Source organism: Mycteria americana, chromosome 6 (genome assembly GCF_035582795.1).
Source record: "Mycteria americana isolate JAX WOST 10 ecotype Jacksonville Zoo and Gardens chromosome 6, USCA_MyAme_1.0, whole genome shotgun sequence".
In the NCBI taxonomy this organism is placed as follows: Eukaryota; Metazoa; Chordata; class Aves; order Ciconiiformes; family Ciconiidae; genus Mycteria; species Mycteria americana.
This window is the reverse complement of record NC_134370.1, coordinates 16792113-16807335: the sequence shown is the minus strand read 5'-3', so window position 1 is coordinate 16807335 and position 15223 is coordinate 16792113. Positions and strand designations below refer to the sequence as shown.

General features: G+C 59.2%; 1 protein-coding gene across 1 annotated transcript in view; it reads left to right on the top strand.

Moving 5' to 3' along the window:
* Positions 1 to 15223, top strand: part of SLIT1 (slit guidance ligand 1) — a 63713-nt gene that overhangs the window by 13349 nt on the left and 35141 nt on the right. The window contains exon 4 of the mRNA XM_075504077.1: positions 476 to 547. Coding sequence (XP_075360192.1) covers positions 476 to 547 — 72 coding nt within the window. The remainder of the gene's footprint in view (positions 1 to 475; positions 548 to 15223) is intronic.

Sequence of the window (15223 nt, the reverse complement as noted above, 5' to 3'; positions counted from 1 at the left end):
ATAGATCTTAAAGTCCTTTCTGATGCTTTTGAGGTGAGGAGCAGGTTAAACACGAATCACTCTCACTGTTATCAGCTATGTCCTGTGTGTTAGCGAGGGAGCCGTAAGTTCCAGTCCAGTATTCAGTAAAATAGCTCAGCAGTTTAAAAATCCTGAGCTGCTCGAGCAAATATGAGGAGCTGAGTGAGCAGCAGGTTAACAGCGCAGTTAAGCAGCAATCAGCAGTTAACAGCTTGGAGTCCTGTCTGCATGTAATTACAATATTGTGAGTAAGTCTATTAATGCCCCGTTGGTTGCCCCTGCCTGGGAGTGCCGTGAGCGGGACAGGGCTGTCCTCACCAGCTGGGATGCTCTGCTCTAATGGTCCCTCTGAGTGAGCCAAAGTGCCCCGGCCGTGCCCGGAGCTGCCAGCTGGGTTGCAGGCAGGGTGATTGCTTTGTCCCCGGAACCCTGACCCTTTCCTCCTTCCCTGCAGACGGCTGAACCGCAACCAGCTGCACACGCTGCCCGAGCTCCTCTTCCAGAACAACCAGGCACTGTCACGCCTGTAAGTACCCTCCGTGCCGGCGGGACTCCCCTGCCCAACCGTGGTGCGGGCTCACTTGTGGGGCTGCTCAGGGCTGCCATGGGATTTGGAGGGGCACTGACGTCCTGGGAGGGTGCTGCTTCTGGGGGGTTGTGCTGGTGGTTACTGGTGTCTCGTCCCAGTGAGCGCCTGGCAGGGGAATGCACCCTGTTTCTGACTGACCCGAGCATGCAGCATGGCAGGGAAGTGGCTTTGCCTTGCAGAAGCCCCGAGACCAGTGCTGTTAAAGGCTGTGTTAGACGTCCTTGCAGTGCATGGGGATGTGGAAGGAGGTGCTGGCAGTTTGGGCTGGGGCTGGCGTTGCTGCGCTGGGCTGTGCCTGCACAGTGCCAGTTGCAGAGGTGCTGCGAGCCCACAGCCTCCTCTCCGGGTGCGGATCACAGGCTCTGGAGCAGGGTGCCCTTACACCCTAGGCTGGGTTGTCATGAAGGGAGGGTGAAAGAGGATGTCCCCAAGGGGGTCACATCCTGCCCGGAGACCTTCGCAGGGCACAGAGCCCCACGGCCCTGCTCAAGAGCTGCCTTTCTGCTGGTGTCTGGAGCAGCCTGGGGAAGCCCGGGGCAGATCCAGCCCCTCGTGCCTGCTGCCCCCTCCCTGTACAGCCCTGCCTGCCCCCATCCCTGCCTGTCCCTCCGCACCCACAGAAACACCCCCAGGGACGGTCTCTTGTCGTGCAAGCCCCAGGTCTGCAGACCCCTCTGCTCCTCCTCCCTCTGTGCAGCAGCAGGCTGCCTGGGGAGGGCTGCTGGTGTTTTGATAAATACTCTTTTCCATACTGGCTTTCCCTTGCCTGGGGCTGCTTTGCTCCGGCAATGGTGCCCTGCCAGCATTGTTCAAACTGCAGGAAATCCTCTTAACAAAGCATTTACCGGCTCTCAGCTATGTCGGGCACCATGTACATTGGGAAGGGGGCTGTGAGGAGGAGAGGGTGCGTGCCAAACTGTGTCTGGGTGCTCTCCATCGCTCACAGAAGATGCTTACACCCCGTGGCTGATTTGCAGTGCATAGGAGCAGAGCAGTTGTGGCTGGGACACGAGCTCGCTGCTTACTGCATCTTGTATCTCCATTTCTCAGCTTTGAAACGAGGATGCCAGGTCCCTGCCAGGGCAGGGTAGGAGTGGATGAAATAACTCAATGGGCTGAGACATTGCCAGGACAGGCATGGCCATGTCTGGGGCCAGGCAGCCCTGCCAGTGCAGGCAGGCTGTGGCTGAGCCGTTTTGCTCAGCGGCGATGCCGGTTTCTTCCAACAGTGCCAGGGAATCGGTCCTGGAGTCCAGCCGGAGGCGGTGTAATGAAGGGTTAAAACGCCGTGTGGGTTGCCAGCGTGGGATGTGTGAAATGGTGGACCTGTGCCAAAGATGGGCCTAGGTAATGGCAGCTGATAGCACAGGCGTTCAATTAATTATCAAATGGCATTTGTTGCACTCAGCTGTGCCGTATCATGGCGCCAGCAAGGGCCCATCCTCCTCCAGCCGCCCATTGCATAACAAAAACACGGTCAAGAGAATTATTTTACAAACATTAATGTTTCCCTTTTAATCTTCTCTAGATTTTAATACCAGGCTCTTTCAAAAAGCAAACCCCAACAATTGACTGGGGAGCTGCAGAAGGGCAGCCTCCCGGGCGGGCTGTGCGGCGTGCCCCGCTGCGGCCCCCCGGCTCGCGTGGAGCCGGGGCCGTGCCACGGCGTGCACGGGGCTGTACGCACCCTCGCACGCACGGTGTGCACGGGGCTGTACGCACCCTCGCACGGTGTGCACGGGGCTGTACGCACCCTCGCATGGTGAGGAGGAGCGTGCAAGGTGCTCCTTGCAGCCACCCCACGTGCAGATGCATTTCAGCCTCTGCCTGTTGCTTTACTGTTGCTTCTGTACTGTCGCTTCCCGTGGTGGTTGTTTCGAACCTATTCCCTCCTGCCCTGCCTTGAAGCTGTGTTCTGACCATCTCTGCCATGACAACCACTGCCTGGACACCAGCACCGGGAGCTTTTCTTGTACAGCCTGGGGCTGTGTAAGCAGGCTCAGATTTTTGCAGCCCCTCAGCTATAGGCTCCCCACGTCTTGGGGAGCTTTGACGCACGATTGGAGCAGAGGGTCCCCGTGACGTGCTGCAAGACTGGGGAGGGGGGACACGCTAAGCCGCCTGCCGTCCCTCTCTGCAGCACGTTGCCCCCCGTGCTGCCTGCGTTAGTGAGGGCAGGGTGCAGTGCTGGGGCCTGCCCGGGCAGCGCATCAGGAGCTGCTGCCCTGGAAGAGCCTCGGGTGCTGCATTTGGGCAGCAAAGCCCTGTGCGCCGGAGGACCTGCTGCTCCCTCTCCTTGTGGCTTCTTCTTGCTGAGACGCCCAAGGATGGTTTGCGGGGGACAGCAGAGCTGGGGGTGCCCAGGGCAGAGCTTGTCTAGACACACTGTCATGCTGGCTTAGCAGGAGGAGGGCTCTGGACCGGTGCTAGTCCGGCCGGTGCGGGAGGTCATAAGGACGCTCGTAAATTGCCGCGAACCTGGCTCAGGCTACAGGGATATGAGTCAGTGGGGAGCAGGTTTAAGCTAAATTGAAATCAGCTCGCCTTGAACTGAAATCGGAGTCTCTCCACGAGGCTTTGCGCTTATTTAACTGCTGAAATGGATCTGGGGTGGCCCCGCGGCTCAGTGCCCCCTCCCTGCCCCGGAGGCAGGCTGGGACCTGTGCTGGTCAGGATGGGATGGGATGGGATGGGATGGGAAGAGAGGTCTTTTACCAGCACCGTGCTCTTGCAGATCCTGGTCTCCAGACCATTTCCAGCAAGCAGTGCCTGTGCAGGCTTCCCCATGCCCTGCCTGCTGCGGCCACCCACGACATGCTCCTCGAGCTCCCGGGGTACCTGCTAGGTCCTCATGTCCTCGCACCTTGATACTGGGAGGTCCTGAATTAGCAGAAATGGGCTGAACGAGTCGGGCTGAGATTTGTTTAGCTGGGAAATGAGGCTGCCAGGTCTGGCAGGTGGGTAGCAGCTGAAGCAGAAAGCCAGGGGTGGATGCAGGCAGCAGTGGGGGTTGCTTAGTCACTGGGTGCTGGCCTTGGGTGGTCCAGCTTCTTCTAGCTTTAGTCTTGATGCATCTTCAGCAGCACATCAGTAACACAGCAGCAGGTTAAGGCAAATCTGTTGAATGTGGGGTATGTGATACCCATAGCGCAGTTTTCCACTGTACCTCGAGCCTCACAGAAGTATCTCACAAGCACAGAGAGGAGGACCTCGGGCTCGGGTCAGGATGGAGAGCTGTTTGTCCGCCTCCTGGGTCTGAGTGTCAAAGCCTAATCCACGTTGGTGGTGCTTTGTGGTCTCCCAGCCCCGCTTGAGCTGCAATTAGTTACTCGGAGCTGGGCTATAAAGGGCATTTGTGCATCGGGATAATGGAATGGGTTCGAGTTAAACCTGATCCGTCAGGGCTTAAATAAACTGGGGAATGGCAGGAAAGGGCCAGCGGAAAGCTAACCTCAAATGAGGGCGTGGGGGAGGTGAGCCGCCTGGAGAGGAATGTTTTCCCCTCGGTATTTGGGAATATTGAGCTGACGCCTGCCTAGAGCCTGTCTCGGTCTGAGATGGTGGGGTGGGGGGGCTGTGCCAGCGCGTCGGCAGCGGGGCTGGGAGGCAGGAGGACTCTCCGCATGGCCTGCCTTATTTATATCCACCGCAACGAGCAGATAACTCATTAACCAGTCCCGGTGGCTGGAAATGGTGCTGATCTGAGGTTTCGCTGGAGAGCCCCTGACCCCAGCGACCCCATCTCAAACTGGGTTTAATTAAACTGTCAGCACTGGATGGAAGAACAAAGCGTCGTGGGCTTGGGGGCGGCTGGGGTCCCCCCCACAGCTCGCTGTGGAAGAGCGGGTCTCCTGCGAGGTGGAGAGCTGATAAAAAATGGATCTTTCCTTCCATCGAGGAAAATTACCCATGCAAGAAGGTGACCTCTGCTATTGCACTGCCCAGCACCAGTCCCCGGTGCACTGCAGCCACGCACATCTTGGCTCAGCACTGGTGCCAGCAGACCTCACTTCAGCATCTCTCCTGAGCTGGAAGGAGGTTTTTCTTTCCCCCTTGGATTCCCTTGGGAGGGGGGACCAAAGCCCTTGAGTTTCTGTCTGCTCCCTTGGGAGGGACGGGGGAAGGATGGGAGAGGAGTTTTGTAGCCCTGTCTCCCTTGTCTTCCCACCTCCCCTTAAAACCTCCTCCTGAAGCTATTTCTAAGCCCCTTTGGAGGTCCTGGATGGGGGACATGAGGAGGAGAGAGGAGGCTGGGATGGCCGTAGCAGCAGGGTGAGAACAGAAACGCTGCGGGCGCATCGTCAGGGAGGCAAAGACGTGGGCTGTTGAAATGTGCTAAAGGCAGCCAGGATGGCTATAAATAAATGGTTTTCTCCGAGGGAAGCCGAGCTGGCGCGAGGGAAGAGAGGATCGGCGGGTGCTCAGCCGTGGGGAGCTCTGGGGAGATGCTCCCGCAGGGGAGCAGCAATCCCGGCTGGACGTATCCCCCCGGCAGCGGCCGCCCAGAGGTTTCCCTTGCCAAAAGCCGCAGCAGCCGCTCCGTGCTTGGCAGAGTGGGAGCTGAGAGAGGATGAGCAGAGAGTAGGGGAGAAAGGTCTTGTCTCCAGAAGGAGGAAGATTTAGGGCGTGGGCCGCGGCCTGTCGGTTCCTGTCGGACCCATGCCAGCAAAAATGGTGGGGGAGATGGTGCCGTGTTCGAGCTGGCAGCCAAGCCCAGGGGGAAGGGCCGGCGGTGCTGCTCTCCCGTCTGCAAGGGCAGGGGCTCCCTGGAAACAGCATTAACATCTCAATCAGGACCGGTGGCTTTCTGAGCTGGGGACATGTGGAACGCTGTAGGAGCTGGGGGGATTGTCACGCTCCTGTGAGACTCCGCTCCTGCGGCCGGAGCCTGCAGAGGAGTAGCGATGCTCTACGCTTACTTCTGTCTGGGAGCTGAGACGGAGACCGGGGGCTGATCCAGACCCCCTCTGGACCAGGGGTGTTTAAAGATCTGGGTGATGAGGGAGTTTTGAGCTGAGTTGCAGAGAGCACTGCAGCTGGGTGTGCTGCCCGGGCAGGAGAGGTTCCATTCCGGCGGGCTCTGGGGCAGGTTCCTCGCACCATCCCTGCATCTGGCCAAACCCAGCCCTAATTGCCTTTAGAAAAGCAGGCAGAGAAAAATGGAGCGGTGCTAAATAACTTGAGAAAATGCAAATGACATCCTTCAAGAAGGAGAGGACCACAACCACGCGGGAGGAAGCTGTGAGCTGAGTAGTAGCAAAACAGGGTGACAAGTGAAAAAGGAGCTGTCGGAGAAAGGAATAACAAAACAGGCCCCGCTCGGATGGGGCTGGCTGCGCGTGGGAGGTGTTGCTTGCGAGACTGCACCAGTGGCCATTCCTCTTGGCGCTGCACTGGGAAAACCCCCAGATAGAAAAGGCAGAGAGAGAGAAACACTGGGACAAAAACCGCATGCTCAGCGGCGGGTGGGTAGAGGAGCGGTCCTGTGCCCCCGCAGCGGGTGGCCGTGCAGGGGGGTGCGGGTGCCGGGGGGATGCTCGCCCGGGGCTGCGGGTGCCGCAGCTCTGCTCCCCTCCCAGCCAGGGGGACTCGCCTGCCCGAGCCCCAGTTTTGATCCGGCGGGGGATTTTCGGTGCCTGCCTGTGTGTTGGCTCCCTGGAAATCCTGCCGCGGTGGTGGGCTGGCTCTGGCTGCGCACGGGCTCTCCTGTGCCAGACACCTGCCCCGTCCTCCCACGGCTGCTCCTGTTGGGGCTTTGGCTGAGGTTCGCTACCTCCAGCAAGGTTTTGTGCTCGTTCTGCAGCCGGCGAGCTCGGCGTGTGCCTGGGAGCCTGCAGCCGCTGCGTGGGAAGGGGCCTGTGGGCACGGAGTTCTGTTTTCATCTTTCCGTGCTGGAGTACGGTCGCTTCGGCTCCCTGGGTGGATGCTCCTTTGCTGCTTTGGTCTTTGCACAGATGTGTACGTGCTGCTTCTTGGCGTCTCTGCGCAGAGGTCTGTGGTCCAAGAGCAAGGTGCCAAGGTCGGGAGCAGAGAGCAGCTCCCCCCGGAGCAAACCTCCCCTTCCCCAGCATCCCTGTTCCCCCGCTGGCAGCATCCCCCTCCCCTTGCCGGGCGAGGGCCAAATGTCCCCGCTGTCACCATGCCCACGTTTCGGCTGTTGTTCCTTCGACTCCGGGTGCTGTACCCCCTTGCGCTCCCCGACAAAGCCCCTTCTGTCAGGGACAGAGCGGGGCTGGGGGAGCTGGGCTGGGACGTGTTCCCCGAATACCAATCGGGAGGGGCAGCGTGTTTACACCGGTAGCTGGGGGGCGGCTGCAGGGTCTGCGTGCTGCGAGACCCCCCCATGAGCCGGGGCGAAGGGGAGGGGGAAGGGGGGCCTTGTCGCAGCCCCCGGGAACAAAGAGTCAGTGTGGCTTGTGACAGCTCTAAGGAAACGCGGGGAAACAAATGTGCCGCTAATAGGTGGGGAGGTTACCTAGGAAAAGATGCTGCCAGGCGGGCGGGCAGCCAGCCCCCTCCTTGGCGGGCTGGCAGGCAGCGAGGGGCTGGGGCTGGCACCCCCGGCCTCGGGGGGGACTCCGGGGGCTGCCGTGGGGCCAAGCCGAGCTGGGTATGTGGTCCACGCCTGGCGGGACGTGCCCTCGTGCTGCTGTCCCCGTGGGGACAGTATCCTTACGGGCGCAGTACGGACATCTCTGGGTTTTTGTGCTGGGTGTCCCCGCTGGGGAAGCAGCACCGGTGTGCAGGGAGCTGCTCGCTGCCTGCTTGCTCTCCCCTTTCCTCCTCCATCGTTAACATGCCACAGACCTCAGCTTTTTTGGGGGGGCCCCAAAAAGACTCCCAGGGGGACCCTGAGTACAGCCAAGCCTCAAAGCCTCACGAATTAAACACTTGTTTAAGACCTTTTTGTATTTAAGTGCTTCCATAAGCTTTTTGGGACCCGACTCACGGTCTGCGGAGGCACAGGAGTGCCAGGCTGAGTGTCACTGTCGTGTCCCGACTTGTCGCCGAGCAGCCTCCCCCTTTGCTTCCCACCAGCCTGGCCCCCTCCCACCAGGGTGATGGTGCAGACCCTGCGCGGGGCTGCCCCGGCCCCCGGCTCTGTTCTGCGCCATTATCCTGCCAGCGAGCCGGGGCTGCCAGGAGCAGGCATTGCCAGCCAGCTGCCTGGAGATAATCAGCCCCCTCCCTCCATGCACCCCGTTGTGCTCCTGACCCGCAGCCAGCTCTGGCTTTCTGGGTGTTGAGCTGCTTCCAAGGTTTCCCTGGCAATGCGTGGGGTCGAGCCCTGCTCCCAGGGCTCCCTCCTCGAGCCACTGACTCTGCCAGGCACACCCTTGGTCTTGCTTTGGGTGCAGGCTTGGATTTGGCTTTCTTAACCTTATTAAAGCAAAGGGGTCTGGGTCTCTAGTGAGGTGCAGCTTCCAGCCCCCTGCCGCTTTCGGCAAAGTGCCCCCCTCCACATGCCATCACCCTGTGTGGAGCATCCCTGCCCACCTGTCTGGTGATCCCTACCACGCCGGCAAATGAGAATTTGCAACCTGCAGGAAAAAATGATGGAAAATGAAGTCTTCCTAATGCTGGGCAGCAGTGCTAATTACACAGCTATTAAAACACAGGGGAATTATTTATTCCCTCCCCCCCTCACAGCTCATTGCCTGCATTGTGCCCCATTCTCCCCTCGGCCACCTTTGGTCCCCTGAAAGAGTTAAAGGAGCACTCGGAGGAGCTGATCCTTTTGTCCATACGCTTCAGGAGCAGAATAAAGGCATTTCCTTCCTCCTGTTTTCACAGCTCAGATAGTAGAAAGGTTCAAAGTAATTTTAAAGAATCATGAGCAGCATTAGTCTTTGGTAATTTGACTTCCAGGATGTGGAAGAAAAAAGTCTTACGCGGTGATTTTAGGGTAAGCTATAACTTGATACCCCTGTGTGTGTATCCCACAGACGCGTTAATGTGCAGAGCCAGATAATTAACCTGCGTTTGCTGGTTGATTCTCCCGTGGGTGTGTGCTGGACCCCCTTGTCTCTCCTGCTGGGACTGCCATGAAAACAAGCCGTCAGCAATTTCCAGCACTGCTTCTGACAGCTGCCTGCAAGGGTGCCTGTGCCGCGTCCCTTCTCTGCTGCTCCCGAGGGGCCCGGGGTGCTGTCGGCATCGGTGCTGGACCACGCAGCCTGCAGCCCTGATGCCAGCAGCTCGGCTCGGCGGGCACCGGCACTGGCTTCTTGCCCAAGTGGGCTGCCTGGGGGACCGGGGTGCTTTGCCCCCTGCAGTAGGTGGGTAATTTTCCCCGTGCCAAAGTGCCGTAAAGACTAAACATGTGAGTGTGAGCGAGGAAGATGCCCCTTCTCACACCCGGGGCGTTTCCTGGTGCGGCAGGGCTGGTCGGCATTGCTGAGGGGAAGCTGTCCCCCACCCGCAGGGATGGGCTGCGGCATCCCGGTTTGGAGAGCCCGTTTCCCCGTGTGTGCCGATCGGCGTCTGGGCACAAGCGCAGGGCAGCTGCCTGCGCAAAGAAACCTGGCCGGCAGTGTGTTGGTGGTGGGTTTGGGGAGGTAGGGATTCATTTCCCAGATTCTCATCTGTGTTAAATTAATTATCATCCCAGGCTTATCCTCACTTAACCAGCAAGACGCAGACGTCTGTGGTTGGGACCCCTACTGCCCCGCCAGAGCTAAGCAGCATATGGATTAGGGGGTCTTACCGGCTGCCTCCCCCGGCCCCTCCGTGGTTCTTGCACCCCCCTTTGCCCCCAGAGGCTTCGGTCCCCATTTGTGTCTGTATTTCCCTTCAGGACAGGAAAAGCTGGATTAATTTTTACTGCTCCCAAGGGAGCTGTTGGTAACCAAAGACGTCTCGCTGTCTTGTTTTCTGTAAACCAGGAGGCAGGAAACAGCAGGGATGGTTTAAAATGGTTTCCTCGCCCCCCTCTTCTCCCCGTCTGGCCCTTGCCGCCCCTCTGATGGGGGATGGCGTTTGGGGCAGAGCTGCTTGGAGACAAATAAAGTCTCTTGGACTTTTCCAGGCCCTGGGGCTGGAGGAGAGAGGTTTCTCTGGGAGGTACAGGTGGGAAGAGCTCGACCATCCTCTTGCGTGTTTGGGAAATGATAATTTTGGGATCCTACGGAGGAGGAGTGAGGGGTGTTAGCCCTGTTGCACAGACATAGTGTTAAATGTGGAAAGCACAGGAAAAGCTCCCAAAAAGTGCCTCTCACCCTGGAGCTGGGTAGTCCTCTGTCCCCAGATCCCTCCCATGGCAGAACCGGGAAGGGGACCCAGGAGTCCTGGCCCTGCATCCCCCCCCCGCCTTCCGATCCCCGGTATGGCACTCAAAGGGGCTTTTGTCCAGCTCCGAGCCCCACAGGTGGGTGGGCGCTTCATCCCCCCCTTACCCCTGGGCTGGGATGCTTTTTCCCAGGGGCCGCCGTTGGCCCGTCGCTATGCGACGCAGGCTTGCGGGTCGCCTCGGCAACGGGAGCCTGGGGATGCGGGTTGGGGGTTGACCCCATCATGGGACCCTTTTGGGATGTTTGCCTGGGGGTGGTGATCCCGCTTGCCACGGACCAGCACATACCCAGCAAAATGCGCGGCCACATGTTTTTCTGGGTATGTGCCGGTTCGCGGCAAGTACGGTGGAAATGCAAAATCGGTGCGTGCCGTGCTGGTGCACACATGGCACAGGGTGTGGGGTCAGGGTGCGGGTACCTGGCATCAGGGTTTCGCCCCAGGAATGCTCCATTGCAGCTCCTCTCCGTTGCACGGCCAGGTTATTACAGCCTGGCAATTACCGCTGGCGCTATTAATTACTAATCACGGGGACAAAGTCAGGGCAGTGTAGTGGAGGAGGGATCTGTGCTTGTGGGGTAAACAGGAGCAAGCAAGCAAGGAGCAAGCAGGGGGGCTGGCTGCATTCCCGGGACTCAGCGGCGTTTCCAGCTCTTGCTGTCCGACCGGAGGCATTTCCACCTCCCGGCGTTGCCGTCCCGCTCCAGCTCACTTGTTCTCTTCCCCACGGGCGCAGCATGTTGCTCATTCCTGCATCCTACGATTTCACAGCATCCCCGCAGCCGGGTGTTAATGAGATTAGACCCAAGCTTTAAGATGTCTCTCTCTATCCTTTGCCATCCAATTACACAGCCCGCATGGTATCTGATTGCCTGCGAGAGGGGAGGACTGGGACTGGCTGGGGTGGGAGGATGCAGCTGGTCTTTCTGGGTATCAGCCCCGCCGTGCTGAGTGGTTTTCTTTCTTTTCTTTCTTTCTTCTTCTTTTTTTTTTTTTTTTTACTCCCCCTTTGGCTTTGAGCTGCTTCGTTTGGCTTTTTCATCGCTTCTCAACGTGGCGGCTGGGCAGAATTTGTTTAAATTAACTGCTTGAATGGCAGCGTTTGTGTGTGTTGGTGGGGGGGAGCTCAGACAGCACCAGAATGGATGAGGGGGATTAAAGGTGCCTAATGGGTTCCAGATGGGCATCCTGGACTGGGAAACACCCCTGCAGCCCCAACCCCAGCCAGGGGCCGCTGGCAAGGAGCTCGGGGCTGGAAGCTGGGATGCTACGGCGGCAGCTGCCTGTCTTTCCCGTGGCAGGGTGGCTGCTCCGAGCGTGTGCCCGTCGGACCGGGGTACCCTGAGGCTCCCAGGGTGCTGGCTGCCTCTGTGCCACCCGGCCGTGCCCGGGGCGAGCAGGCAGATGCACCTCAGGAGGCACCTTCCTGGCTGGCCCGCGGCACGGGGTGCAGCAGGCTCCGCTCTCCCCGCTGCGGGCTCTGGGGTCGCGGGGCTGGGGACACCTGCTGCGTGCGAGTCCGGCTTTTGGAGGTGCTTCAGCTCCGTCATTAGCTGACATTGCAAATACAGCCCACCGCGGCAGCACCGCTGGAGTGGCAGTTTCTGCTCAGCTGTCTTGGTTGCAACGTGAGGAATGATAACACTTAGTCTTTGACGCCCTCCCCCTGGGCTCTAGGGTACCTCGGAGCACTCGCTCAGTCCGACGTCCCCACCACTGCAGACATCAGCGTATTTTTTCTTATTTACAGATGGAAAGCTGAGTCCCAGAGACAGGAGCTAAATTGCCTGCATGGCCCTGCCAGTTGCATTTCCCAGACCTGTAAGGATTAGAGACGTGGTGACAGCCCTCCCCAGCTCTCCGAGGGCTGTGCCTCCCACTGATGGCCAGATTCCTCCTCCAGACCTGCTAGTGGTGCCAGGGCTGCTTGTTTGCAGTCTGTCCAGTGGCAGTGCCTAGCTCGGAAGCACGTCAGTCCCAGGCGAGATGAAGGGTGCAGGAGTGAAGGGCTGCTGGGGAGCGGTGTCGCTGGCGGGGACTGCAGGGTCGTGGGCAGGGTCATTGCTTTTGAATTTTATTAATGGCTGAGAGCGGGAGCGGGACATAAGCTGCGAGCTGGCCGGCTGCTGGGAATATCACCCATGCTGTAGGACGGCTCATCATTTTGCAGGGGATTTAAGCTTCTTAGGGGAGCGGGCTGCAGAAGAGCCCATCAGGTTTAATGGGAGCGAGCATCAGGTGGTACCTTTTGCTACTGAAAGCTGGAAAAGCTCTCTTCCTGGCAGGAACGAGCCCACTCACCCTGCAATGGCTTTTGTGAAGGCAGCGGTTTGCTCCGGTGTGTCCGGCCGCATCCAGGCAGATGGCCAAGCTGGGGGATGAGGCAAGGCACAGGAGAGGAGACCCACAGCAGCGCTCCCGATGCAGAAGGGCTGCGGCAGAAGGTGGGGGCTGAGGAGGGTCCGGGCAGGGTGGCAGGGGGGCACGTGGGGCGGTTGGGAAGCGCTGGCCGGCCTCCCTCACGCGCTGACCCTCGGCCGACGCTCTGTCTGCCAGCCCTTCCAGCCCATCCTTGGCCCCACGTTCCCCCCTGGCTCTCATTTCCTTCCACAAATATTGAGAAAATAAATAGCGCGGCCGAAAGGGGACGTCCCCGCGTCCCTCCGCACACAACCGCCTCCCCGGGGGGCCGCGCAGGTGGTGACCCTGCATTCCTCAGCCCAAGGGTTAACCAGAGAGAAAGCAAATATTGGCTTCTCCGCGGGCCGCCCCAGCCCGTGCCTGTGGCCAGGGCTCCCTCTTGCCTGAGGAAATAGGCTCACGGGGCGGGCAGGTCCCCATCCCTGGCAGGGGTGGTTGCACAAACCCGGCTCTTTGCCCAGGTAGCGCGAGGTCCCTGCCGTGGTCTGAGCCCGCTCCTCGGGGCAGGAGGTGCCCCGGCACGGCGGGGACAGGTGAAGCCACGTGGGTGACGAGCCGGGGGGTCAGCCTGTGCCGGGCACTGGCTGCGGTCGGCTGGGGGCACGGCTGGTGTGCTGCCAGGGCTGCCTGCCCCTCTGCCTGTCGCTGCATCTGCACCTGGGACGCACTTCTGTGCCTCGGGGAATTGAAGGCACACGGCTGGAAAGGACTTGCGGCAGCCCCGCAGGGAGCTCGTGCGTGCCGTGCCGATGGCACGAGCCCAGCGCTGCCAGCTCCCGCTGCCGCTGCCTGCCTCTCTCGGCTGGGCTCCTCCCGTCCCCTTCAGCTGTATATGGGCTTTTGTGGCCCAGGAGTTGCTCCACGAAGCGTTGGGACCCGTGTTGATGCCAGGAGCCCTTGCAAGCGCCCCGCTCCCCGGGGCAGGATCTGGCCTCAGCAGGGTCCGGCGAAACGTATCCTCCCTCTCCCCCATCCTTCTTCACTCCCTCCATCCGTCTTGTCTCTTAGCAACTGCCCCTGGCCAGGACCTGGGCCGTGCCGGGAGGGATGTGACACTTCCCATGCATCAGTCACTTTGCCACCTCGAGAATGACGGCGAGGTCGTTAACCCCCACGGCACTGGTCGGGCCGAGGCTCGGCGAGCGATGACGGAGCATCCCTGCGACGCCTCCGCCCGGGTAGCAGCAGGCTGCTCTGCCTCCAGCTTGACACCGATCCTCGCTACAATAATGATACGGGCGGCAATCAGGGAGGAATTAAAGGATAATTAATGCCAATCCACATGGAAAATTGCTCTCGTCAAACAAACCTGATATCATTTTTTTTGATGAGCTGACAAATTGGGTTGATAAGTAGTGACTGTGCTGACATGATATACCGAGACTTCTGCAAGTCATTTTACTCTTGCCTGGAGGATATTGCAATGAAAACATTAATATTCTGCAAAAATCAGTGTAGCGTTTCTGACAATGTGCTTCACTAGTAGACTTCCTGGGGGAATCGCAGCGGTCGCCTTTCTGGCAGGGTGCAGCGGGGCTCTGATGATGATGAACTGATGTTCACCATCTCTGCAGAGCCACGCTGGTCTTGGGATCTTCGGTGGCAATATTGACTTTTGCCAACTCCCCCCGAGTCTACTGGCCTCTTGTTGCCTCCTCCTTCTGCCCTGTGCCAGCCGAGGGTGTGCGGTGAGCTGGGCGGTGTAGGTGATGTAGCTGGGGAAAAAGCTGCCTGCACCGTCACGGAGCTCGGTTTGGAAGGAAACACGAACTTGGCGATAGGTGAAAGCAGCAGGGCTGGTGCTGCCGGCAGGATGCCGGTCCGGCGGGATGCTTCGCCTGAAACACCTGCGCTGGAAGACATCCTCGTGCAAGGTCACGCAGCTGGGGAAAAAAAAATGTAGGTCACGGCTACAAGACGGGGAACAGCGTCTGGGGACGCGGTTACATTGAAAAGGACTTAGCAGCCGTCGCGGCAGCCGGCTTTGGGATGCAGGCTTCCAGCACTGCAGCTTGCGGGGTGGTGGATGAGCAGGGCAGCTGGGTACCGGGGGCTGGGGGGGGGGGGGGCATTTTGGGGGGCAGTGGGGAGGCCTCTGCTGAGCATAATTTCTGCTTCGGGGCCCACGGTTTAGAGAGATGTTGGGAAATTAGAAAGTGCTCAGAGAGGAAGTGCGGGATAATTGGAGGTCTGGAAAACCTGCCTTCCAGTGAAAAGAATTAAAAAGCTCAGCCTATTTAGTGTATGCAAGAGGAGGTTAGGAGGGGATTTTATCCCCCTCTCTGCATACCTGCATGGGGAGAAGCCTGATTGTAGGTACCTCATTAATTTTGTAAAAAAAATAAAAAGAAAAGAAAAAGAGAAAACGCATAAAATCATTCAATAGCTGGAGGCTGAAACCAGACAAATTCAGACTAGAATTAAATTTGGCTTTTTCACCACAGAGAGCAGTTAACCATTGAACACTCAGCTGGGAAGAGGTGGATTGGATGTCCTTTAAAGTTGCAAAGGAGACTGTACTTCTTTCCCCGATGGTGAAAACGGGAAGGGACAAGGCTGGAGCAGGAATCCCAGCGAGGGCTTTGCGTCTGGGCCGGGTGCGCAGAGGTGTCCCCGTGATAAAGTGTCCCCTTCCGACTGATGGATGGCACGCCATCCGCTGTCCCTCTCTGGGCATCGGGGTCATCAATCCAGTGCCTCCATCCCAGGCCAGGACCTTAATTGCTCGCAAAGCCCCCGAGCATCCCTGCTCCGCGAGGCCGGCTGAGCAAAGCCGGCTGCAGAGGCTCTTCTCCGTCTGGGACGATGTGAGGCGACGTCTGAGCGGGCATATCTGCTGGTGGGGACAGGGCTGCCGCAGCTGGGGGGCTGCTGGGGGGGGGTCCCAGGCTGCGCCCGCTGCTC